The sequence below is a fragment of the Labrus mixtus genome, chromosome 9 (genome assembly GCF_963584025.1).
Source record: "Labrus mixtus chromosome 9, fLabMix1.1, whole genome shotgun sequence".
Classification (NCBI taxonomy): domain Eukaryota; kingdom Metazoa; phylum Chordata; class Actinopteri; order Labriformes; family Labridae; genus Labrus; species Labrus mixtus.
The window spans coordinates 17,804,574-17,829,540 of NC_083620.1; the positions used below are offsets into that span (position 1 = coordinate 17,804,574).

Sequence of the window (24,967 nt, forward strand, 5' to 3'; positions counted from 1 at the left end):
CACCCTGTGTCATACTGGATTGATTTGCTGTGAAACTCTCCTTGCTACAGTGTTGAGAGCTCGCTGCATTGATGTAGGCTGGGAAGGCAAAAAATGCTGTCTTCTTTCAAGAAAATCAAGTTCAACAAATTTTGTTGTTATGACATCCTTACAGTTGTAGATACATGTGGTTTTAAAGGCACAGTTCGAGTCTCCAAGGGGAAAAAAATGTTTCAGAAAATGAATGACTAAGAGTTGATGTGTTTGTTACATTTACTGGAAGGATTTAGATGATCACTTAATTACTTTAGAGAAGCTTAATTCATTTGCATAGAGCTGGTGTGTGGCGCTTTAGCTTATCTCTACATAATTCTGTTAAATCGCAAATAACTTGGCCTATCTTCTAGCCTGAGGGTCATTTGTGCTTTATAAAATTGTAAGAAAAGTATGTGAGGCCTATGAGAGGGAATAAGGCAGCAGTCAATCTTTAGTTAGTGCGACAGAACCTCCTACAAAATAGTCTGTCATGGATCACTGCTTTTCCTGTTTTGTCATATGTCCTTTGCCAGGTTAGTGTCATGACTTGGCCATGCATCTCGTGTCTTAATGCCTACAGCCCAAAGTAAAGGGCAAAGGAAGATTGAAGGCATTATTCAGAGTGACGTCTGTAATGCTTTTTAGAGAGTTTTCTGGTTTCATTTAAAGCAGAGGGGACCTGCACCATATCTATCAGAGTTTTTATTAGTTACAGCATACAAGTGCTGTAAATTCAGTTTCTATATTAGCATTAGTCTGAGAAGATGACAGAGAAGAATGTGAAAAAAAAAACAATATTAGGTAATAGTTTAATCTAGTCAGTACTAAGTGATACATCCTCTTCTTGCTGCTCGGTTCCTCTGTTGGGTTGTTCCCTCTCAGACCCCATGCCAGTACTCTTGCAGACAGAAAAAAACTTAATCAACCAGCAAGTGAAAGCTTTCATCATAACTACCACTGTATTTGTGTTGTTCTGAGCCATTTTGACCGTTCCTCTGGGAAATCACATCACATCATCACTTCATTGCACCAAGAGGCTGCTGCACAGAAAGAAATTCCTAGTTAAAGCAGAGGAATCACACACACAGTAGCCAGGCATTACACACAAAGACTGCTATTGTTTGTGCGCAGAAGGCAGTGACACTAACCAATGGGTATCAGCCCACTTAAGAATGCTTTAGAATCAACCAATGATGTTGAGCCGCCACAGAGACTAGTATGTGGTTAGACTGCAGCTGAGCTCAGCACATGGCTGTGACTGAGAAGTTGAACAGTGAAGATAAACGATAACTTCACCGCCTCAATGCAGACAGTTTGATCACCCACGTTTCACTGAGTTCTCCAATTCAGCCTTAATTTGAATATGACATTTGCTTTTATTATTTCCACCAATGTGGCTTCAGTTAGTAACATTATTTAAATGTTACTCAAAAGAAAATAAACACCACTCACACATTGATTATGAGCTTTATTTTTATTTTATTTTTATAATCGGAGCTAAGGATCCAAGCGTGTCATTACAGCTCTGAATGCAGCGTGGGTGGACATGCTATGTTGTGATGGCATGCAGACTTCTCTGAAATGTCTTCCCCAGAGATTGAGACACGCTATTTATCCAGCCCCCCCCCATCCCATATGTCCCCCACTGACTGTTTAGCTGTAGAGAAGAATAGAGTTGAAGTTGTGTAGTAAAAGCTACTTTTTTGTTGTGTTTGTTGTAGCAACACTCTGCTTAGTGTGGTTTGAACTTATCTGGACCCGAGTGTAGGAGCTTAGTACTTTTCCAAGTTTTTATGTTATTGTGGTTGAGAGAAAGATGAGGAGAAAACACAGAGGATGGAAGTTAGTCTGCTGTCTGTGAGTGAGTGAGACTGGATTATTAACACTGACAACCCATCAGCAGTCAGAATTAACAGAACAGAGTCAGTACTTCCTCTTTGTTAACTTTGCTTACTTCCTCTTCTAAGTTTTCACAGCACAACTGATACTTCTTTCTGACCTCAGAGTTGACAAAGACCTGACCAGAAATGGTAAAATGTACCTTCAGCCCAAGTGCAAAAAAAGCCATTTTTTCCATTTTAGCTCTGCCAGTCAGAGTGAACAAAGCATTAGAGTGTTGTAATCTCAATCAGGTTACTGTGTGAAATGACGCAGTTTGGTAACATCAGAGCTAAAGCAGAAACGATGCCTTGATTATCAGTTAATCAAAAAATAACTAGTTTGTAACAATTTTAATACTAGATTCATTCATGCATCAAAATGAATAGCATATGCACAACAATTAACAGTTTTCTGAAATAATGAAGTCCTCTTGGACTTGGGAATCTTGGAGATCTTTCTACATTTTGTGGTATTTTAGAAAAAATCCAGGATATTACGCATGTAGTGCTGCGGCCAACATTAATTATGAAAGTATGTTTGAAAAATCTTCCATTGAATTTATTCACTGTCACAACTCCACAGCCAAAATGAGTCTAATAGACTAATATTAATTGGCCCTGTAATATGACATAAAATAACAAAAATTGACTATTATAATTTTCGAGAATTGAAGGGGTCAATAAATAAATTCCCTGTTCAGTCCAACACACGGTTTAAAATCCAGAGATAATAACTTAACAGTTGTACGTGACAATGAAAAACTAATAACTGTCATAACTAAAGAAAGAAACCTCTTGTGTTTACGATAATAGATGCTGATTACCTTTTAATCGACTTATAAGAATGTGTTTAAAAAAAACCCTCAAAAATGGTTTTGTATAAGTCTTGTATTTTATGTTTTGTCACTCATTTGTACCATGGAAGCAGCTACGCTAGCTTAACTTGTTTTGACTCAGCTTGATCACATGTGAGATCTGTGTTTGGACTCAACGTGGGATATGATTGTTTTTGGAAAATTAGTGACAACATCAATATTGTCCTTTCCCACATTGTTAAAACAACAATGTAGATATTAACACACACTCCTTGTTATCAGAAAAGCCTTTAACATGCTCTTCCATGGGTCTGACAGGATACTGCTTGACCTTTCTGTGACGCTCTGTTTGATCATCTTCCTGGGCTGCTCTTTCTTTATGTACTGACCACCATTGATAGGTCCTGCTGGTCACAGAAAAGTGGTGGGCGTAAAGGCCAAAGGATGATGCAACTGAACTGAAGGAGAGGCTACACTGAAAAAAGGGATGGACCTGGAGCCTAATACAGCATTGTTCATATTGTTATAGGGGTGTATTATCTTATATGGTCTAAATTATCTCCAATGTTTTGTTGCCACACATCTGTTGCTAGAGGAAGAATTGTTGTAAAGACACAGGCCTGTTGCAATACCTCAAATAACTCAATATTAAAAAAAAAAAGAACAATAAGCCATTTGTTCCTTTTTTTGCAGAGACACCTCGTTCAGTCCCTATATCAGTAAGGGCACGGTCCCACTGGCCATCCGTACCGTGCCCAAGCACGCGTCAACCCTAAAGTCCAGTTCGTTTGACCAGTGTGACCGCTCCGTATCGTGCTCAGGCACGGTACACTTCCTTGGCTTTGGCACACTTCGGAGAGGTGTGCTTCGGCACGGTACACTTCATGCACGAGCACAAGCATGCGGGTAAATAACGCTGACAGCTTTCATTATGGAGAAATTGGAGAGTTTCATGGCTGTATCTGACTAAAATGGCAATCGTGCTTGGGTACAGCACGGTACGGATGGCCAGTGGGACCGTGCCCTAAATACACGGCTCTGTGTTTGACTATATAATGAGTATGTCTACATCAACCAGATGTTTAATTTTGGACTCAGTATTTATTATTAGTTTGATATTTAGGTAATTGTATTGGTAGAAAATATTGACACATTTTGAACAGTGGTGTAATGTAACAAGGTATTAGTACGTTACGATGCTCAAGTATTTTGAGAGTATCTGTACTTGTACTTGAGTGAGTTTTTATGTTTTTGGCAACTTCTACTCCACTACATTTTCTCTCTCTCTCTCTCTCTCTCTCTCTCTCTCTCTCTATGTATATATATGTGTGTGTGCAGAAAATAACATCATAACAGAGCTTTCTTATCCCAAAAATTCCCTCAGGACACTGGGGCGACTTTGTCTTATGTTGTTACTCTTCTAAGAGGTAATGATGTTACTCTAGTTAGTACTGGCTTGTCCTCTAGGTGTGTGTGCTTATTTATAATTCATATTCACATCTGTCCTGTAGCTCTGTGGCTTTGTTGACTGAAATGAGACGCCTCAAAACAGGTTTTGTTCACAAGCTATGATTGCTTTGAAGCAAAATGGGGAAAGGTCTTAGCATGTGGCCACCAAATAACTTAAACCAACTCTGACCACATGGAAATGTTAACATGGCTAAACAACTTGACTTTCACCAAAGGAGTTTAAAGACCTCAGTATTTTTAAGTGACTCCCTTTTTAAATGTAATTGACGTTAAAATATTAATAACTCTCGAGATTCTGACCACTGTCATTTTGGTCAACATCATTGACTTGTACTTTCACTTTCAGTAACCAAGTACATTTAATGTCTGAAAAAGATACTTTAAGACTTTTGCTTCAGTGTTATAAGAAAAGATTACTTTAACTTCTACTTGAGTCTTACTATCATTTGTGCTGTTCCAGTTTACCATTTTCTGGTATGGTATTTGTACTTTAAATTAAGTATGGCTTTCAGGTTCTCCATCCACCGCAGATTTTTTAGAGTCCTGTGTGAATCAAACGTAAAAAATGCTGACAAAGACTTACAAAAAAAAAAAGGCAATATAGCTTGTTTGCTTCATTATATGTTAATGACACATTTAATAAAACATAGCCTTTCTCTTTCTCATGTGGCCACCATGAACAACCCTAAATAGTGACTATATGCAGTTTTTCTGTAAATTATATTAATGATGTACTCTGAGGAACAACTATCACTTTTTCCTGACATTTCATAGACCTCATCAATTGTTGAATCAAGAAAACAGTTTTCAGTTGCAGTCTGAAGCGCACAGTTAATCCAAAGAGTAAGGCACACATTCGTTGAGCCATACATTTGACTGCTACCACAATTGAGTTATTTGCTTCCTACATTTTTACCTCCCTTTACTTTTAGCTTTTTGTCCAATCCTTTGCACAATAGAAAAATGAATTCCACACATGCTTCAGTGATATATCAACAATACTCGGTAGACACGACTTCCTCTTGCTATTACTCACTCAGCCTTTTCACAGCTGAACTTACTGTTCAGGTTTCATTCGCAGGTACATTTTTCTCTGAACTTGTAATGAAAACATTTTGTTCTCCATAACATAATTAAGTTTTTGTTTTGTTTAGAAAAGACCTCAGAATTGTGGTTGTGTACATTTTGGCTATCAAACTCTGTCATTCTAGTAATCTGGTGTGTTTTTGTGCACCAATTTGGCAAAATGTGTTGATTTTTTTTCCCTTTTATATTTGTAGAAGGAAAATTATGTCATGTAAATAATACAAATCTGGTACTACCTGCATGGATGTCAAATTATAAAATTCTAGCAGATTTAAAGTTTCATGTACATGGAGTCTGAAGATGAACATGAAAGACACAAAGAGAAGTTAAGTAACAGCTTAAGTCACAGCTGTCTCTAATGAACGATCCCTCCGCGAGCTGAAAGCACATTCAATCAGGAGAGACTTAATTGAGAATGAACAATTATTTATTTAACAATAAATGTGCAACAATTTAGATTTGAATGTGCAAGTCTTTGGGGGGATTAGACTCCATCGTGACGACTTCATGTACTCGGAAGGGTAATGAGGCCGACAGCAGGATAGCATACCCCCCTATGGAGTCTAGACACTGGTGGTGGTGAAGAGGAATGGAGGCTATGATGAGCCTGAATCTGGACTCTGCTGAGCTGGAATGGAGGTGACTGGGGCGGTGGTGGGTTGCAGCAGTTGCCCTGAAATGACAGAATGACTGTGGAAGAGAGAGAACTGTTTTAGCATTTTGCCGCAGCAGGATGATTGGTTGAGAGAGGTTGTGCCCGAATCTGGTTGGTTAATTACTTAAAGAATAAACGCCCATCATGAGCTGATCACCACAGCAGGTAGACAAAGGAAGTAGTTTAGGTTGAAGTGAAAGGATGAATGAATTTGTGAAAGAACATAGCCAGTCTTCCTGTCTGAACTTACGCTGAGCTCCAATTCAGAGATTGGCGTAGGTGTTTATAATTCTAGGACATTTTAGCTTGTGTGTCACATTGACGTGTGTGTATTTGTGTAGTGGTTGTCTGTACAGCAGCATGGCGGCAACAACACAAATGCTCTTGCCGAAAACTTTTCTCATCTTCCTCCCCTTTCACTTTTCATCCTGTTTTGTTGTTTCGCAGCTCGTTTTCTGGGGCACTGGATTGATTACCATACAGCCCCGCCGCCATAATGGCGTACAGCCATAACTGCAGTTAGATACGAACAATTCACCAGGTGCTGAAAGCTTTGTTCAACATGAAAACACCAGTCAGACTTTGATGGTGGCTGTACGAAATTTTGCAGAGGCGGGCGTCGCCAGGTGTTGAATGCAGGAAAATCCCTAGTTTTAAAGTTGACTTGATGCTCAGGTCACAGCTGGCTAATGCTTTCAGTCCAAGACTAAAACTTCAGAGCATGGCAATTTTTCTGTAGCTATTTAAAGTGAAGTGCTTCTGTGCCATAAATGATTGATGCATACAGGCCTGCGTAGCCAGAGAACAACTTGTCATTATATGGTTCACTACCTTTGGTATTTGAAAATGTCATTTGCACCCATTTCTATTTTGGTTCACCAAGAGAGTCCTATCCTGAAATATGACTTCCTATTTTCTGAAAAACTACCTGACATTCATGTGAAACAAAGGGCTGTCTCAGCACAGCTCTCTACTTTGACTATCTGAAAAGCCATCACATCGCTGCAGCTACAGTACTGGAGGAAAAGGTCTGTGGTTGCTGTTTTGTTGGAGGGAGCCATAAGTAAATGTAGCACCAGCGGTGCTCTACATTGATGTCAGATAGAATTGCTTACAGGAGAGAATTTGCATGAATATCTTTCAAATAAAAGTGTGTCCCTGTTGGTCAAAGATTTAAGGAGAAAGTTCTCCAGACTGTTTTAAGCATTAAAAAAAACAAATGTTGAGATGGTGATGAAAGGAAAACTATTTTGTAGTTGTAACACTTTATTTTGCTGGAAAAATGGTTTGTTGACAACACACCCTGTTCATTAATGCAGATAGAAAGGAAAAGAAATATGCACGCAAACCTAAAGTATGCTTTGGATTAGGGCTGCTTAATTATGGCAAAAAGCCTTATCATGATTATTTATAGATATTGACGTCACAATTATTAAACATGATTACTCATTCATTTTACAACACCTGCATCACAAGCATTAATCATACTGAAACACTTACAGTAAACATTCTAAACACTTGAAAAAACGACAAGTGATGAAAATCAAGCAATAAGAGAAAATAAATATGTTAAAGAATAATATTAATACTTGGGGCTGTACCGCTAAATTTCAATAGTCTACCATCTGTGATTATTCAAAATTTTCATTGCATGTATTGTATTTAAAGGAATGGTAAAAAAAAAAAAAAAATGCTGAGCCTTAAATATGGTGTGCCTAAAGGGACAAAATAGAATGTGATGTATTAAATCAAAAAAAGGAATGCATTAAATTCAGACCTTGATTCAATCGTGATTAACTAGTTAATGCTGAAAGCCCTAAACTAACTTGTTCTCAGGTAGTGGTGATGTACTCGTGTCCAAAATATACCAACAATCATTTTGAAACATTTACCGCACATGACAAAACCAATGATCAAAACGAGCGCAACATTTCGGCACAGTGATCGCTCAATCTTGATAATCTCGTTTTCATGATCGTGGTAAGCCAAAATCGTAATTCAAATTAAAACTTGATTATTTCCCCAGCCGTACTTTGGATATCTGTTGCTTTATATAGCACATGTTGACCTGAGCGAGGATTAGACCTCATGCATAGTCATCGTGTGATTCAACTGAATTCCAGCTCCAGTGTTTCATTCTCAAGGTGATTGACCACAGTGCAGCTCTCATAGTGCTGTTTCACACTACTGCTTCACACTACTGCTTCTCTCTGCTGCACACACTATTTGATTAAAACTGAATGTGCTGAAGTTTTGGCTCATGCCTTTGTACAAAACAGAGATTAATTCATAAAAGAAGAGTGTTGCCCCCGCCCCCCCAGTAGCGCCGCAGCAGGGGGTCTCTGTGGCTTTTGTCATGATGGAGTTGGGTGTAAAGTAAGAAAGGCTTTTAGTGGTTAGCCTCGCAGCCAAACTACTCTCGGCGTGTGGAATGGAAAACACACATGCACATTGCGGGTGTTTCAGTGTCAATTACATGTGCCAACACTTCTAGCTTGAGGCTCTATGAGCAGATATATTCTCACAAATAGCAGAGCATCATGGTTATTTATGTCACTGCAGTATCTGTGAGCAGCCAACTCATCATGTAGTCTTCACACTATTAGATTATGGTGATTAGCATGACGCAACCCACTAGCTTGTCTGCCCTGCAGGGTACAACAAGCACTTGCTGTTTCTGCACATCGAGATAAATTAGCGAGATTAAAGTAAAATGCACTTGCGTATGCGCAGATGAAGCTTTATTTCCATTTAGGTCTTAAATATTCAATATACTTATAAGTTTGTGTAAGGTATCCTTTAACATTAGTGTATTGTGTTTGTGTGTGAGTGTGTGTGCGTGTGCGTGCTGCCATGGCTGTTTCCTGATGGAGATATGGACAGAAGCCAGTCCCAGAGAGTTCATTTGATAAAGTGATGACTTGACAAAACTGTATGCCCAAATTTCCAAGCACATTCCCCACCGTTTCCGTTTCAAACTAAAATGTTTATTTCTAAATTTCTGTGGTTCTCTGTTTTGCATAAGCATTCACTGTACACAATAAAAATCCAAAAAAGAAGTTTCACCTTCACTTCATTTATTTCTTATAACGTAAAAATATGCTGGTGTAACTTCCAGAACACCTTCCAGCACATTTCTTTGTAAAAGGTGTCTAAATTTAGTCTGATCCACGGACAAAAAGTAACACCCATATGTTTCTAAGGCATAACAATTTAAGTGTATTTATGGCAGTTTTATGTGCTTAAAACTGAAGTGTTTTGCAGTTTATTGCCCACAGGTTCTTTAAAATCTTAAAATGACTAAAATTCTGAATGCATAGGGTGAAGAGGTCCAACGTTTACCAACATCGGTTGGTATTTTGCTTGTCTATAAGAGTGGTTGTCCTCAAAATACTTCTGATTTAGTTTAGTTTATCATACAAAGGTGAAAATAACTCACTAGCTTTTTTGCAGAGGTCAATTTGTGTTTGATGTGGTTTTACTTTTAAGCCTTGAGCAGAAAAGATAATACAGCTGCTTACAGCTACTTGTGACTCTTGCTAATCCAGACAGGCTCTCTTTCTGTAAGGTCGACCCGAGCTGGCTGTGCTGTGGTGCATTAGCGCAGTACGGTGCTGGCTGGCTGGCTGGCTGCGCTACTTTATCACAGCCAGCAGGAAACAGGAAGGGAGCAGCCAGCTGCAAGGTCAGAGGTCAATCTATAGCATGAGGGGGATGGTGGACAAAAACCTAGTGTTTGACTTGAGGTTTGGCTTGTTCCTGTGGTCGTGGTTCAGAGGAGTGAGAGAGAAAAGGAAACATTAAAGACATATGTCAATCCTCAGCATATTAGCAAACCATGCACCGCTTAAATAGCAGCAACAGTTTTATAAACACTGGCCCATGCCCAGGTCACGCACATACAGACACTCACTCAGATCACAGAGCTGCTGCTTGAGGATGGAAATAAACACACGCACAGATATGCACAAACAGACGATAAAATGCTAAACTTGCTAAATCAACTTGTACTACGTTTGAGATTAAACTGGATGGAATGGATTCATAAGATGCTAAACCAAATTACTGTAGATGTGGAAATGAAAGCTTTCAGTGAGGAGAGATATATTCCATGCAAAAGAAAACTGCAGAGAGAGGATAACTGTCTTCTTGTGATTACATTGTAGATGAAGGAAGAGCAGGAGCTAAGGTTGTTGTAACTTAGATGAAAGCAAAGGGTAGAGAGAGCCTGACAGGAGAATGGATGAGACTGCAGCTTTAAGGCTCAGTAGGCCAGTGGGGTTAGGAGGCAGGAGAAACAGAGGAGGACCTCCTGCTGAGAAGCTTGCTGCTGATTAAAAAGACACAGACATGCAGTGTCACAAACGCCTGCCTTCACTGAGATGACACTAAAAAGAGAAGACATTCCCGACTGCGTCTGCACGAGCTCCTCAGGGAGTACTTGAAGGTCTCATTTTCCACATTGCATCACTGATGAGGGGTGGCCCTGACTTCAAAGACTTACAGTCCTTGCGTCTGGCTTCAAGTCTTGTGCTGTAGATTTGAAGTGGGTAGAACAGTTCAAAAGATTAGACACCAAGCTACTAGAGTGTTCACTGTTTGAGGATCATTTACTGCTGAGAGGGTATGAATTAACGCTTTATGGCAGTTTGCGAGCTATGCATTTTCTCTTTTAGATGCTTGTCTGCTCCCTCTGAAGTAAACTATCATCCTCACAGGGGCTGGTCTATTTTGGCAGCTTCTCAACATACACTAATCTTATTCATCCATCTTCAGTGACTATCCTCCTTCCTCATTCACTCTCTCTCTCCCCTTCCCTCTCTCCACTCACAGTGTGCGTAGTGTAGTATGGGGCAGCTGCAGTGTAGTCATGCTTTCATTGCTGTCTCTCTTGTGCATGTCAATTCAGCCCGCCCAACTGCTAAGCACAATCTCCCTCTGTGTCGCCTCGTACATCATGGCTTTCTCAGCATAACACGCTGAATGTTGATGGGGTGCAGGGGGTATGGTGATAGTGAGCCGCCTCATTCTACCATTTCCAGTCTTTTTTGTTTTTTTGACCCTCCCATGTCACTCTTTTCTTTCCTCTTCCTATTTTTTTCTCGGCCAGTCATCAGTCCTTTTCCCTCCTTGAGCATTGAACAGCCTTTTGTTACTGAGATCAGAACTTGATACAGGCATATCCATTCCCTTACATCTCACTGTATGTCTGCATGTACGTTAAGTATGTGAACACTGCTGTGTTGCCCCCTTGGACCTGTGGCTGTTTCCGTAAGGCAGCTAGGGACAGTTTGCAGTGGGGAAAAAAACCTGGAGCAGAAACACGGCCATGAGTAAAACGTTGATATTACCGGCTTATGTCCAATCCTGAGCCTCCTCTTTTGACTGCATATTTTAGAGACTGATATCCTTATCAAAGTGAAACAAGAATAAAGTGATACATCTCACTGGTTCTCACTGGTTCCCAAAGTTGGGCGCGGGACCCCTAGGACAGGCCCTGGCAACGTATTACAAAAACATTGTACGCCACATTTTACTGCGAGCAAAGCACGGCAAAAAATCGTGATAGGACTTCCAAGTAAATGTTAAGCTAGATGTCACATATCTGGAAGTTTCTTGTTACAATCCTCTTTAAAAGTGGCTTGTTAATTTTACTGAACTGCCGTTTTCTACTTTTTGCAGCCAGTATTTTAGATCATTATTTGAGTGTTATTGTCAGCCACATCCCATCAGTGATTTGAACTACTACATATGGCTAAGATTGATCAAAAACAGGTTACTTTAATAGCTGACTGAAATTAAAACTACCGTAAAACATCTGTTAATAGGCCGGCTTTAATTTTGACACTGTTTTTAAATATTTTCAAACAAAACTTGAAAGTTGGAACATTAAAATTGGAAAAGACTGAAATTTTAAATTTACACCAGAAAAGTGATTTAAATAAATCACTAATTTGAACTTGCTTTGTTAGATAGCATGTGACCCTGCTTCACGGCCAGCATTATTTTGTCTTTTTTGGACGGATATTGTAAATCAACTTTATATTTTGCGTCAAACTGCTTTCTCTCCTGCCTTTATTTGTCATAACATATGGAAACACCAGGCTAGTAAAAAGGACTGGGACATAAACCGGGATGGGCAATGACTTTTTGGCATTATTTCAATACAAGAGAAAATATAGAAGATCCCATTTTGTTGTAACTTCCCCCATTATTAGCAAGCGTAATGGCTAATAGCACTTGAGGCAAGTTTTGGAATATAATACGTGATGATGAATTATTAATTGTTTTTCTTGGAACTTATTTTTGTCTTCATTTATTCATTTGTGACTGTGTACTTGGTAACACATTGTTACACCTGTTAAAACCTTTTCTGTAATGCTCTTTTTTTAGACGCAAATGTCAAACTGTTGGTTCAATAGTTTACAGCAAATGGCATCGATTAGAAAAACAAACACTTTAATCATCCAGCCTGAAGGTTGATGCTACTCATTGGTAATACACACAGTGTTCTAAACATCGACATCATCACACCTAATGAGAATATATAATTACTGTGGATCTGTATTTCTTTCTTTAAAGCATCTTTTATGCCGTTGACACTTTGATCACAGAGCAATGGTAAAGGCATGAATCCCCCCTCTCCTCCCCTCCCCTTTGCTTTTACAGGCGAAACCTCACCAAACTATCGTTGATCTTCAGCCACATGCTGGCAGAGCTGAAGGCCATCTTCCCCAGTGGGCTGTTTCAGGGGGACAGTTTTCGCATCACCAAGGCAGATGCTGCGGAGTTCTGGAGGCGAGCCTTCGGGGAAAAGTGAGCCTGAATAAATATAACTATATGAGCATACAACATTGGTTTACCTCAGTGGTTTCAAACTGGCATCTTAGATTCATTTAGTAATTTTAGTAATTTAGTAATTACTACATTAAGGAAAGAATTATCTGAATCAACGAGCTGGTTCACAAATACAGAAGTCCTTGAAATGTTAACGTCAGAACTGTTGTTCCATGATGACACAATTCAAGTCTTCAAGTGCACACTGATAGGAAGATTGTGAGTGCAGTCAGAGAAAACATATTCACTTACAAGGAACTGTGAGAACAGCTGGGTTTTCCCATGACTATGTACACTTCATTCATTATTCCCAGCTATCAGATAACTATGTTTAATATGCATCTTAAATATATAGCATGACCTGATGAATGTCCTGTTGTAGATTTAAGATATAGATTTAAAGACTGTTGGAGAAAGTACTTTAGTAAGCAAGTAATTGATTGAGTTTATTGATGACTATCTGTTTGAAAAGGTTTTAGCTGTCAGGAGAAAAAAGATCAGCTCTAGTATGCATGACCACTAACACCTCAGACAACTTCTATTTGGGAGGTCCAAAATAGCCTCGACAAGAAACAGCATATCCTGTTTTCACATGTGAATAATTTAACATTCTTAACAGGAAATGCAGTTTATATCTCTTTTAGGTTATTTATGATGCACAGAAGAAGCATACAAAAGACCAAGTAACCAAATTTAGAATCAGACATGTGACTACATCTTTACTGCAGGTCCATCGTCTACCTAGACGATACTATGTAATGTTTTGACGTAAGAGTTCTGTTTTGTGCATCTGATTTGCATGGGTTGTTGTGTGTAACAGGACCATCGTGCCCTGGAAGATGTTCCGTCAGTCTCTTCACGAGTTTCACCCAATCAGCTCCGGACTGGAGGCCATGGCTCTAAAGTCCACCATTGACCTCACCTGCAACGACTACATCTCTGTCTTTGAGTTTGACATCTTCACCAGGCTATTCCAGGTAGTACACACACACACACACACACACACACACACACACACACACACACACACACACACACACACACACACACACACAGAGGTAGAGAAGACAGAGAGAAAGAGCCATTCATAGAAAATGTGTTAGCCTTGATGTAGGAAACACATTTTCGATTGTGTAGCCCATAATGAACTCAACTAACTGGCCACTTCTTGTTTTGGCGAACAAGTTTATACCACAATGTATGCTGACCTTTTCACACTCTCTGCTTTACTTAATTCTACTGACACAATCCGATGTCTGTTGTCATACAAGGTCAGTCTGGTTAGTTTTTGGTTTTTCAGAGAGTCACACTGAGATCCTTTTAAGGACAGTCTTGATTTTATGAACCGCCCTGACATTTTACTTTACTGTTACAGGAATAAACTTTTGGATTGGGACATTTTCAATTAGAGTTGTTTTCCTTTGCCAAACCCAAACTCAACTCAACTTTGTAACTGATAGACCAAAGTTCTGACAAACTGCAAAAGGGGTACTAAGCATTTATTTTTTGTGGTAATGCACAACGTGATGCATTTTATGGTGTTGCTGGTGCTGCACAGCAACTTTAAAGCTTCTTTTCCTCATCAGAAATAAGCTAGTGAGAGGAAGAACACCAGGGAGAAAGAGAAAGGATAGTGTAAGGGGAGGGCAAAGGGTGTTCTTATCAGACATCATGTTCAGAACTCAGTACTGTAATAAACATTGTAACAAATAAAAAACATTGACATATTTTACCACTCAAATGTAAACATTCCTTAGCGTTGTTTGAATTGGAGTTTTCTAAAACCTCTCGTGTCATGTCTTTTCTAGAGCAGTGTATGTCCTTCATTCCCTCTGGGACATTATTTGGGCTACTTGTGTGACACAGACACAGACAGGCTTAATGAAGTCTAAACAGATCATAGACGTTTCCTATGACACTCCCCCATACAAGTGTCCTTAAGCTTAGAGGAGGAAGTGAGCTTGTGGCCATTTTGAGCTCTGTCCTGATATGAAACAGGCTGAACATTATGAGCTATTTCTTATTTGCCAATAAAAGCCCTTTCATTTTTCATACACTTTCTTTAAGCGTGTGGTGATTATGAACTGCAAACGCTTGCTTGCTCTGATCAGTTGATATTTGCTATGTACTGTATATCTGTGAGAAGCCAATGTCGGCCTAATATTGGCCAACCTGTATATCGGTCAGATGTAATCATTTGAAAAAGAAAATGTAATAAAATTTCCAGATAAATAATCAACAGATTAGGTGAAAGAGCTAATTATCATATGCTGCAGCCCAAGATTTCTTGAAGTAGTGACGATGTTGGACACTATTTCAAAGTGCGTCTTCAGAGTTCATAACCTGAAAAACTGGGATTTTCCAGAGTACTTTTGTAAACATTTGCTCCAAATGTCTGTTGGCTAAAAAACTTTTCTCTGCTTCAATTTGACAACTTTTAAACGTAAGACTTTGACCTTCTGTAGCTGATCCTGTAATTATGTTATCTAGATTATGTGAGTACAGGAATAATAATGAGTCAATTGAAGGAAACTTAGTAGTTTGCAGGGAACGCGCTGTAACCACAGATCAGCAGAGGGATCCATGGTGCATGCAGACTGACCTGTGACTTGGCATACCGGTACTGTAATCATAGCAGAAGGTCCTTAATGCTCGGCTGCACACAAATAGGTGGTGTAAATATTAACCAATGCATGCGCTTTGACCTAGAACAACACTTGTCCTGAGAACAGGAAAGTGTGAAAAAAGAACGAAGTCAGTATTGATTTCTCTACTAATAAGTAACTGAGTGGAAGTTGGAGCTTATTGATGTCACTCTCCTGTGAGGGTTAGTATTGTTCTGCAGTCCTTCACCGCTGTGAGGTTTCAGATACTCTTAACACATCTCATTGATTGGCTGATGAAATAAACATGACTGCAATCACCTTTTTCAAGTATTCTTACTATAAGCTTATTAGGCAGCACACTAAAAAATATCAGCGAATGTAAACATGATACGCTGTCATTTTAACTTGATGTCAGTATAGCATTTTGTGTTAATGAAAATGCCCTATACAAAGGTACATTAAGTATGTGAGCATTTCAGTCAGCATTTATATAAAGAATGTGTCAGCTAATGCTGAATCAAGGCACCAGGGAAAGGAAAAAGGCGATGTCAGCACAAAATATTCAAGAAAACTAATAGGAAAATAACTGACACAGTATCTTAGCTTCCATCCCAGGAAATCGTCATTAAACGTATAAGACAGCATTTAAGTACACACACGCATTCAAATTTTGAGCATGACACAGTTTTGCACGTATTTTTAAGCAAATGTCCTGAGGAGTCTACTCCTGAATCACCCCAACTTTTGTTTGCTGTCATGTATTTTCTTTAAAAAAAAAACTGGCATCAAATCAGAAACACATGTGCTACTATGACATAAAGATTTTATGCTCGTGTCTGAAAATGTTCCCTGATAGATATATGGGTCTTTATATCATATCTAACACACAGCACTTGCTGTTCATAATCAACACAAGCTGTGACTTTAGCAGCTTATTTTCAGTCTTGTTTGTGTGAGATCTACTTCCTGTCACACACCAGACCAACTGGTGAGAGAAATTGTAGAACCACCCACTCACCACCACACTGAGTCAGCTTTGGGTTAGTCTGAATTATTTTGTATATATATATATATATATATATATATTTTTTTTTTTTTTACATATTTCAGATTTCTGACCTTTCTCGTTCTGTGGCTTCAAATGGTACCAAATAAGTCGCATGCTGTATTACATGCTGCAAATTTAGCTTGAAACCCTTTTTTCATTGCTTTACGGCCATTACAAAATCCTACTGAAGTTCAGTTTGGCTGTGTTAGCATCATCCATGAAGCAGTATATTTCTCCATTACACTGCTCATGCCGTTCTTGCTGTGTCCATTCACTCACACATCAGATGAGTCACTCTCTCATTTTCTCGTGTGTGTGTGTGTGTGTCTGTGTAGCCTTGGTCGTCCCTGCTGCGGAACTGGAACAGCTTGGCAGTTACTCACCCGGGGTACATGGCCTTTCTCACCTACGATGAGGTCAAAGCACGGTTACAGAAGTTTATCCACAAGCCTGGCAGGTAAGAAAGAGACACATGTCCATGGTAACAGACACACAGCTTGTAATGCTGTCGATAACCTCTTGCTGTAATTTGTTGTTTGAATTTAAGCATAAAATGACACTGGAAAAGATTCTAACTGCAGCAAAATTAAAGACAGTGAATGCTGTTCAAATCTGGCTAATTTATAATTCTCTATGGTAGGAATACAGCTTTCTCTCTCTGTGTCTCGTGTTCATCACACTCAATGTGAATGGATAAACTTGAGTTGACACTCACACACTTAAATGTGACATCCATGAAGGGATTACCATATATATTATTTACATTAAATGATTTTCCTTTTACAAAAATAATAATAATAATACAAGAATTACAGTGTTAATTCAAAATATTTGCTTTAACGATGGAAATAAAAACATTAGTATTATATATCATGTTTTAATGTGAGCTTTGTCCTTTCTTTTACACAATTACACAATTTTTAAAAATTCCCTTTATTGCTTGTAAAAGTTTTGAGCCAATTGGCTATGCCGTGGTGCATATGCACATAAGGTAGGAAAGGTACCACCACCACCTCATTTTTGTGGCAGAAAAAAACCTTGGCTTGTGTGTGAAGGACCCAGGGCAGCATGGCACTGGAACATAGCATCAATGGTCTGGTTGTACACTGAAAGCTGATGTCACTCTTTGGCCTGGCTTGTGTAGAGCCACATTGACAACCAAGCTGTTATTGGTCAATTTGAGTGAAGGATTTTGACGCTGTTACTTACAGTGCAGCTTAATGACCGTTTTATGTTCTGGTCACAGCAGCTGTTCCAAAAGCATTTAGATTGCTGTCATTACATAGAAATCCCTTCCCGCCTGTTACGCAGCACAAAACTCATTCCTTTGTCTAAAATCCTAATAAATGCATCTTAGAATGAATTAGTGTAATTCCCCTTTTTTGGCCTTCCTGATTCACATAACAGCGGTCTGCAGCTTTCCACCAGTACTTTTGATACGGCAGTCATTAAGACAACATTTTTGAACAGAAATACAATAACCCCAAATATCAATTTGGTAATTTTTTTGTGCAAATTTGTCAAGTAGGCTGGAAATTTTAAGGACCGGGTAGAGTGGCTTGTCTAGACTTGTTTTTTTTTTTCACTATTAAATGTTGCATCAGCAACTGTAAACAGTCCTGTGTTTTGTTTACCCACCAGCATTACACCTAAAAACACCCCATAACTGTGTGTGTGTATTTTTGTGTGTTGTACTGCTCTGGGATACTCTGCTATGTTTGTTACAGTTAATTTTTCTATTGATGTATTATTACTACATGATGTTTCAACTTTGACCTGCCTAGGGACTGCAGATGTAAAAATAAAATAACTAATAGCTAATAAAATAGCTCTAAGCTAACTCTGGTACAATGCATCAAATGGCAAAATGTATGTTTAATATTGTACATGATCCCTTTTCAAATACAATTAGATAAATAGAAACATGCATGCTAATTTAAAAGAGAGTTATCCATTTGTTTTGTGAAGTAAAAAAAAATAAAAAGGACTTACACACGTTGGAAGTTAGTTGATCTCTTTCTTTTCTCTGTGTAACAAAGAGTGCTTCACCCAATGATGTCGTATTTCCCATGACTCTTTTCTCAGTTACATCTTCCGACTGAGTTGTACACGGCTGGGCCAGTGGGCCATCGGCTATGTGACAGCGGATGGAAACATACTCCAAACCATTCCCCACAACAAACCCCTCTTCCAGGCCCTGATAGATGGCTTCAGGGAAGGATTGTAAGTCTGCTGGCATTGTATTCGAGGGGTTCAGTGTTAGTGTTGGCCCATGCTCTTTGTCCCTGTGGTCTTCAATTGATGTGGTTTGAATGAATAATCTTTAAGTCAAGCTTCCTGTCATATGCATGACTTTTCCTTTTACTACCTTTTCTTCTTTTCTTCTCCTGAAGCATAGATCTCTGAGTCAACTATGCAGCCTTGCTTTGCATACCATGATTGAATCTGCCTCTCTGCTCTAAACCAATCCAGGCATATCATATTGCCTGTTCCCATCATCTCAGTGTTATCATAACCAGAATAGAAATGTTGGTTCCTGATGTGCAGCTCAGTCAGCGGTTCAGCTGGCTAGCGTGTCACCGATCTTTCTATGCCAGCGTTGATTCCTGTTTAATGAAAGCTATGGTTGGCCTGTCTCAACCTGTAATCAAAATTCAAACTGGGAAAACCTTAACGCTACCAAGCATTAGTTGAATGGTAATAACAGCATCTGACTCATGCGTAAAAGTTTAATACCATACACTCATCAGCACAATGATGATATGAAATGTGGTGCCAGATTGAATGAATGGCATGAACAGATGTTTTCATTACTGCAGCCTGATAGGTATACATGCAGCCTAAACACACCAACTAATCATGATGAAAACTTTGAAATGAAAAAGCTTGTTGAAACACCCAAGGCCACTAGAAAGTCATTTCTGTGAGTACCTTCTAATTTATTTTCTTCCTCTGCATCTCTCCAGCTATTTATTTCCTGATGGCCGAACCCAAAACCCAGACCTGACAGGACTGTGTGAGCCTTCGCCTCAAGACCACATCAAAGTCACACAGGTCAGACCAGTGTGCTTCTCAGACCGTAACCAGCCTTTAATAACTTATACATCCTTCTGGTGTTTGGCATTTTATTTTAAAGGTCAGAAGTCTTTTTTTGGCCGGTCACACCGATCAGTAAAGATCTCAGTTTGATAAAAAGGATAGTGCAGTGCCTGACCAAAGGAAGCAGCAGCAGAGGACACTGTCGAACACTAAACAGGAACTTACATAGTTATGGTTAAAGGAAGAATATGCGATTTTTCACACTTAAATGTAGCAGAAATCAGATATATCCTCTGAAAATATGTCTGTGAGTCATGACAGTCTACAATGAGTGTGACACCTGAGTCCCGCCCTCTGTGATGCTTTCCGAGCTTTCCAAGCCGTATCTTCACTTTGTTTACATCGCCCGGACGGTCAGCCGGCTTATCACCTTGAGTACAAAGTTGTTTAATTGCGGAATTGGAGAAAGGAAGAATAACATGCTGTACTCACTGTTTATTTGAATGTCATGTACCGGTAAGTATTTTTAGATCACGTCATTTAGTGTAAATTTACATGTAGTGTGAAGCTTTGAGCTAACTAAAGATTGCTAGCATTAGCATGCGCAAGTTGTTTTGGTTTCATGCTGGTACTCAAGGGCGACATCTACTGGATCAAAAAGTCGCATATTCTCCCTTTAAGTAGCTTTTAGCAAGTCTTTTAATGAATACTATTTTATGTCTGACCTTTGTAACATGCAGTGAATGTGTCTGTACACAATTAAACAACATGGAAGATCTATGTAAAACTTTCTGCTACGTAGGAAGATCATAAAATACAATCATTTTTACAGAATGGTTTGGCTGGTTGAGTCATCTTCTTCCGTTTTCCCACAGTAAAATGTCAGGTCTCATCTTTTGTTTATGAGCAGACTCTTTTCTGCTTCAACACAGGACTGAAACTAAAAACACGCCCCCACATTTTCGCTCCAAAACCTTCTGGGCTCTTCTAAATGATCTCAGGTGCTGTTAGCACTGTATGATGTTACATTCTGTGTTCAGGCACCAAGAGCTCACTGTTGTCTCATTTCTCTCCCCCTCCCCCAGGAGCAATATGAGCTGTACTGTGAGATGGGCTCCACTTTCCAGCTGTGTAAGATCTGTGCCGAGAACGACAAAGATGTGAAGATTGAGCCCTGTGGTCATCTCATGTGCACATCATGTCTCACTGCCTGGCAGGTACGAGAGTGGGTGGATGGAAAGGGGTTTGTGTGGGTTGGCTGTTCCAATTCAAGTATTATAATGTTACCTGTTGAGAGGATAACCAAGTGTTGAAGTGCCCTTCTCTGCAGATGTAACAGCAAAATAAAAGCACATTATAAAAAGCTTGAAGTGATTGCATCTGCCTTTCTCTCTGTGTCACAGGAATCAGAGGGTCAGGGAACAGGCTGTCCTTTCTGTCGCTGTGAGATTAAGGGTACAGAGCCCATTGTTGTGGATCCTTTTGACCCTAAGGACAACAGCGGGGGCTCCTGCAGGAGCCACTTTGGGGCTGAGGGTGCTCCTTCACCTAGCTATGATGACGATGATGATGACAGACTTGAAGATCCCCACCTCATGATGAGCAAACTTGCCTTCTCAAAAGTGAGAATTTGGAATATCTTTGACTGAAAGACACAAAAGTTTGCAGAGTTGCCAGGACGGGCTGTTCTGTGTATTTTTCATTGATAAAATTCTTGTGCACTCTGCTTAGTTGGTTTGATGCCCTGGGGGCCCCCATGGGTTCCTGCTGTCCTCTTATTGCCTCTGTTTTACTGAGAGACCCATCCCTGCACGGATAAAACAGTCTGCCACCTTGACTTTTCATTTTTGTGCGCTTCAAACTCAGAGCTCATATCTCAAGTCTTTCATATCCATCTTTCAAGGTGCCAAAGTAGCTTTTTTTTTTAGCCTTTCTGTATTTGTTATGTGGGGGCCTTCTCCTCTCCTCTCCTCAATATTTTATGTGCCTCGGAGAAACTCTGCAGTAGTCTGCTTATACAGTTGGTGGATACCTGAGATCACACACACTTTGATGTGGTTCTTGGAATTTTTTTGACTTTAATTGCTGACTCCGCCTCTTCCACATTTCTGACCATTTCTTTAAACGCACCTGTGCACTGTGAAGTACTTAGCTGTACTTCATAAATAATGAGTCAAGATTTGTGTGATTATCTATTTTGTGTTGAAACAAAACGACTCTTTGATTTATGTTTCTTCCTTCCACCCTTCATTTAGTAACAGTAAAGTCTACCATGGAAATGCAGGCAAATTAGAAACTGGTCAATTCTGGCTATAGATTGACAAAAGTTTGATTCACCTCAGCATATGTGGATCACTGGAATGATGAAAAGTTGACTAAACAAAATCTGATTTTGTCAAATATATCTGCTCAGATGTTACCATTACTTTGTTGTTGTGTTTAAATCCAGGTGGAGCGCCCTCCGTCACCCATGTCCATGGCCCCGCATTCCTCTCTTCCTCCTGTGCCACCCAGACTCGACCTGGTATCACACAGACCTCCTAACCCCCCTGGTGCTTCCAGCCCTGGGGTCACAGCTAAGGTAACAGAATTGACATTTTTTGCATGAAATACGACAAAAGTTTTCAAGGTTTCAATATGTTGTTAGATTTCTTTAAATAAGCTTGAGGTAAAATAAGAGGACATTGTTTTATCGTAGAAGAAATGTACTCATTTTATTTTAAACTCTCTTAGTTGTCATGTTTGAGGTAACACTAAATTTGAATAATGCATCCATGGAGCTGAAGCAAAAATATTCAAATTAAAGAATAATTTAATTTCTGATGAAGCTGTGCTGTCTGACTTTTATTGCCGCCTTAATACAAGAAAGGTGAATACAATCTTGCATTTTATACTCAACATTTTCAGAGTGAGTTTATTTCCACTCACTCATGTTTCCCACATATTTCTGCTGAAATAAAGATGCATGGAAACAGACTTGTGGAAGCAGAAATCTTCTGCAGATGATAAACATTTTATTCCTTCTGTGTTTTTCATCTCACTTTTGTTACTGTTGATTATGAAGAAGAAAGCACAATGGGAATATCTTGTTGCTGAATGGATTACTTCTTGCAAAGAAGATCACGGTCCTGAGTTTCCTTTGATTTTACATTGATGTTGTACTTTGTCTAAATGAGCTCCCTGTGTCTGTTTCTTCCCATCAGGCAGCATCTCACCACAAAGACAAGCCCCTTCCTCTTCCGCCAGCACTGAGGGATCTCCCCCCTCCTCCTCCTCCTGACCGCCCCCACATAGCTGGGGCCACCCCTGAAGGACGGCTGCAGAGGCGGCCCTTACCCTGCACTCCAGGGGAGCCCCTTAGAGACAAGCTCCCCCCTGCACCTCCTAACCGGCCCCTGGCTGACTGGAACTCCCGGCCTGTCCCCAAGGCCCCTATCTCCTCATCCTCATCATCCTCATCCTCCTCCTCGTCTTCCTCATCAACACAGGTCTCCAGTCTAGGAGGGGACATTCGAGCAGGTGTCAGGGAACTCTCCAACAGACACTCCCTTCCCCTGGCGCTGCCCTCTGCTCTGGACACCCGTTCCGACTCACAGAAGAACAACAGCTCCCTCAGTCTTGACCACCAGCTGGTTAGAGGAATCACACAACTTCACACAGTCAACAAGCTTTTGGTTTTATTTGATTTAATTGTCTTTATTTAAATAAAAAAACTTGAAATGCAAACGTGGCAACACAATCCAAAATGCTAGTACACCGTACCATAGATGTGAGTCAAAGCAAGTGTGAGTCTCCAAGTGAGTGTCCAAACTAAGATAATGTGGTTTTAAGGAGAGAAGTTGGTCTTATCGTTTTGTTTGCTCATGATGAGACATTCAGAAAGTTGCAGCACCCTGCACAGAAAGTGATTTTTATGTTTTCAGAATTTCAAATAAATAGATAAAAGACTTAATTATGGATAGTTGCTTTGGGCATAGGCGAGTGAGGTGAGATGATTCACATTGTACACAGTCTTAATTACCTCCTGGTAACGATACAATAATAACTTGACTTTCAAGTCATTGTTCCCATAATGTCAAAATAATCGTTAAAAGTCATTAGTATTTAATCTTTTACTTCAAATGAAATATTCTGCACTTTCTGAGATTTTAACTCCTGCTTCTTTTTCAGAACTTTGCTGCGATAGCTGGTCAAGATTATGACAACCCCAAAGTCAAGCCCTCATCGTCAGCAAATGCCATCTATTCACTGGCAATTAGGTACATTACACTACCACCATAAAGAAATTACAGGAGTTGAGTATGTAAATTTTCAATGAAATAATCTCAAGAATCTACTATTTAAGGGTATGAGATTTCTTTAAAAACTTCAGTAGTTTATAAGACAGGTTACTGCTCTGGTGTGACAATACTTTCTGCTGTTTTTTTCCCCCCAGACCATCTCCAGTCCAGAGGTCTGTGGCAGGAGAGGAAGCACGTGACAGTGAGGAGGAATCAGAGTACATGATCCCCTCTTCCCGCCCTGTCCTGCCCCCCGTCACGGCAGCACCTGCAGCAGAGACCCCACCAGTACCGAGGCCTCCACAGCCGCAGTCATTATCTGCACTCCAGACTCAGGCCCAGACCTCCACAAGCAACTCACGGTAGTTAAAGCACTAAGTGAACCCATGTACAGCAGTATGCATGGACAACGTGTCTTTGCTTATTACAGTAACTGCTTATGTATTATTATTGTTGTTGTCTTTTTTGTAGGCTGTCGCTGACTGAATTAGAGGATAGACCTCAAATGTATGAAGCCATGTACAACATCCAGTCTGGGTCCCAACAGGCCAGAGATTCAGGTATATGTATTCACTGTTATCAGAAGGAACCGGTGGATGAGGACAGCTGAGATAAGCAGCCTGAGTCACTTTGATATCCTCATGAATCCTCATCTTATTTTTTCCTCCCATTCAAAGATTTGTGTTTTCTCCACTTTAAAAATAACTGCTGATGGAACATCACTCATTCTGGCTAGCCAATTTGATCACTTAATAGTTTCACTTTTAATCAAGAACCCTGCCATCTGGAAACAACTCCTACTCTCTATGTGAGAATGAACACAATCCTGATGTGGCTGTAGTGTTGACTCACCTGAAGTCTTTTTAGAAATAAATAATAATGGATCGAAATAAGTAAAACCAGACACATGTTAAATCTATCATCTATCATATAATGTAGTGCTAACACTTGGTTGTCAATCTTGCCCAGACTATTCAGAGTTGCCCCCTGTGACACTGACCAATGGTCCCAGAAACCAGGCAGCAGAGGAGAGGGAAGAGGAGGAAAATGGCTACGACATCCCGAAACCCCGGCTGCCAATGCCTCCAGCCAGACGGACCCTCTCAGAGTTGGGGGGATCAACTTGCTCATCTTCATCTTCCTCATCATGTTCATCCTCCACAGCTGCTTTCAGCCGCCTTTCGCTAGATTCAGATGCTGTAACTGCAGCATGTAAGTTCACTGATTTCCTCTCCT

At 39.9% G+C, this 24,967-nt stretch overlaps 1 protein-coding gene across 1 annotated transcript in view; it reads left to right on the plus strand.

The window, feature by feature from the left end:
• cbl (Cbl proto-oncogene, E3 ubiquitin protein ligase) overlaps window positions 1–24,967 on the plus strand; it is a 35,578-nt gene that overhangs the window by 6,565 nt on the left and 4,046 nt on the right. Inside the window, exons 3-15 of the mRNA XM_061046623.1 lie at window positions 12,591–12,737; window positions 13,579–13,735; window positions 16,748–16,869; window positions 18,498–18,635; window positions 19,379–19,466; window positions 20,537–20,668; window positions 20,855–21,073; window positions 21,901–22,032; window positions 22,655–23,083; window positions 23,622–23,710; window positions 23,887–24,093; window positions 24,203–24,291; window positions 24,701–24,943. Of these exons, the coding sequence (XP_060902606.1) occupies window positions 12,591–12,737; window positions 13,579–13,735; window positions 16,748–16,869; window positions 18,498–18,635; window positions 19,379–19,466; window positions 20,537–20,668; window positions 20,855–21,073; window positions 21,901–22,032; window positions 22,655–23,083; window positions 23,622–23,710; window positions 23,887–24,093; window positions 24,203–24,291; window positions 24,701–24,943 (2,192 nt within the window). The remainder of the gene's footprint in view (window positions 1–12,590; window positions 12,738–13,578; window positions 13,736–16,747; window positions 16,870–18,497; window positions 18,636–19,378; window positions 19,467–20,536; window positions 20,669–20,854; window positions 21,074–21,900; window positions 22,033–22,654; window positions 23,084–23,621; window positions 23,711–23,886; window positions 24,094–24,202; window positions 24,292–24,700; window positions 24,944–24,967) is intronic.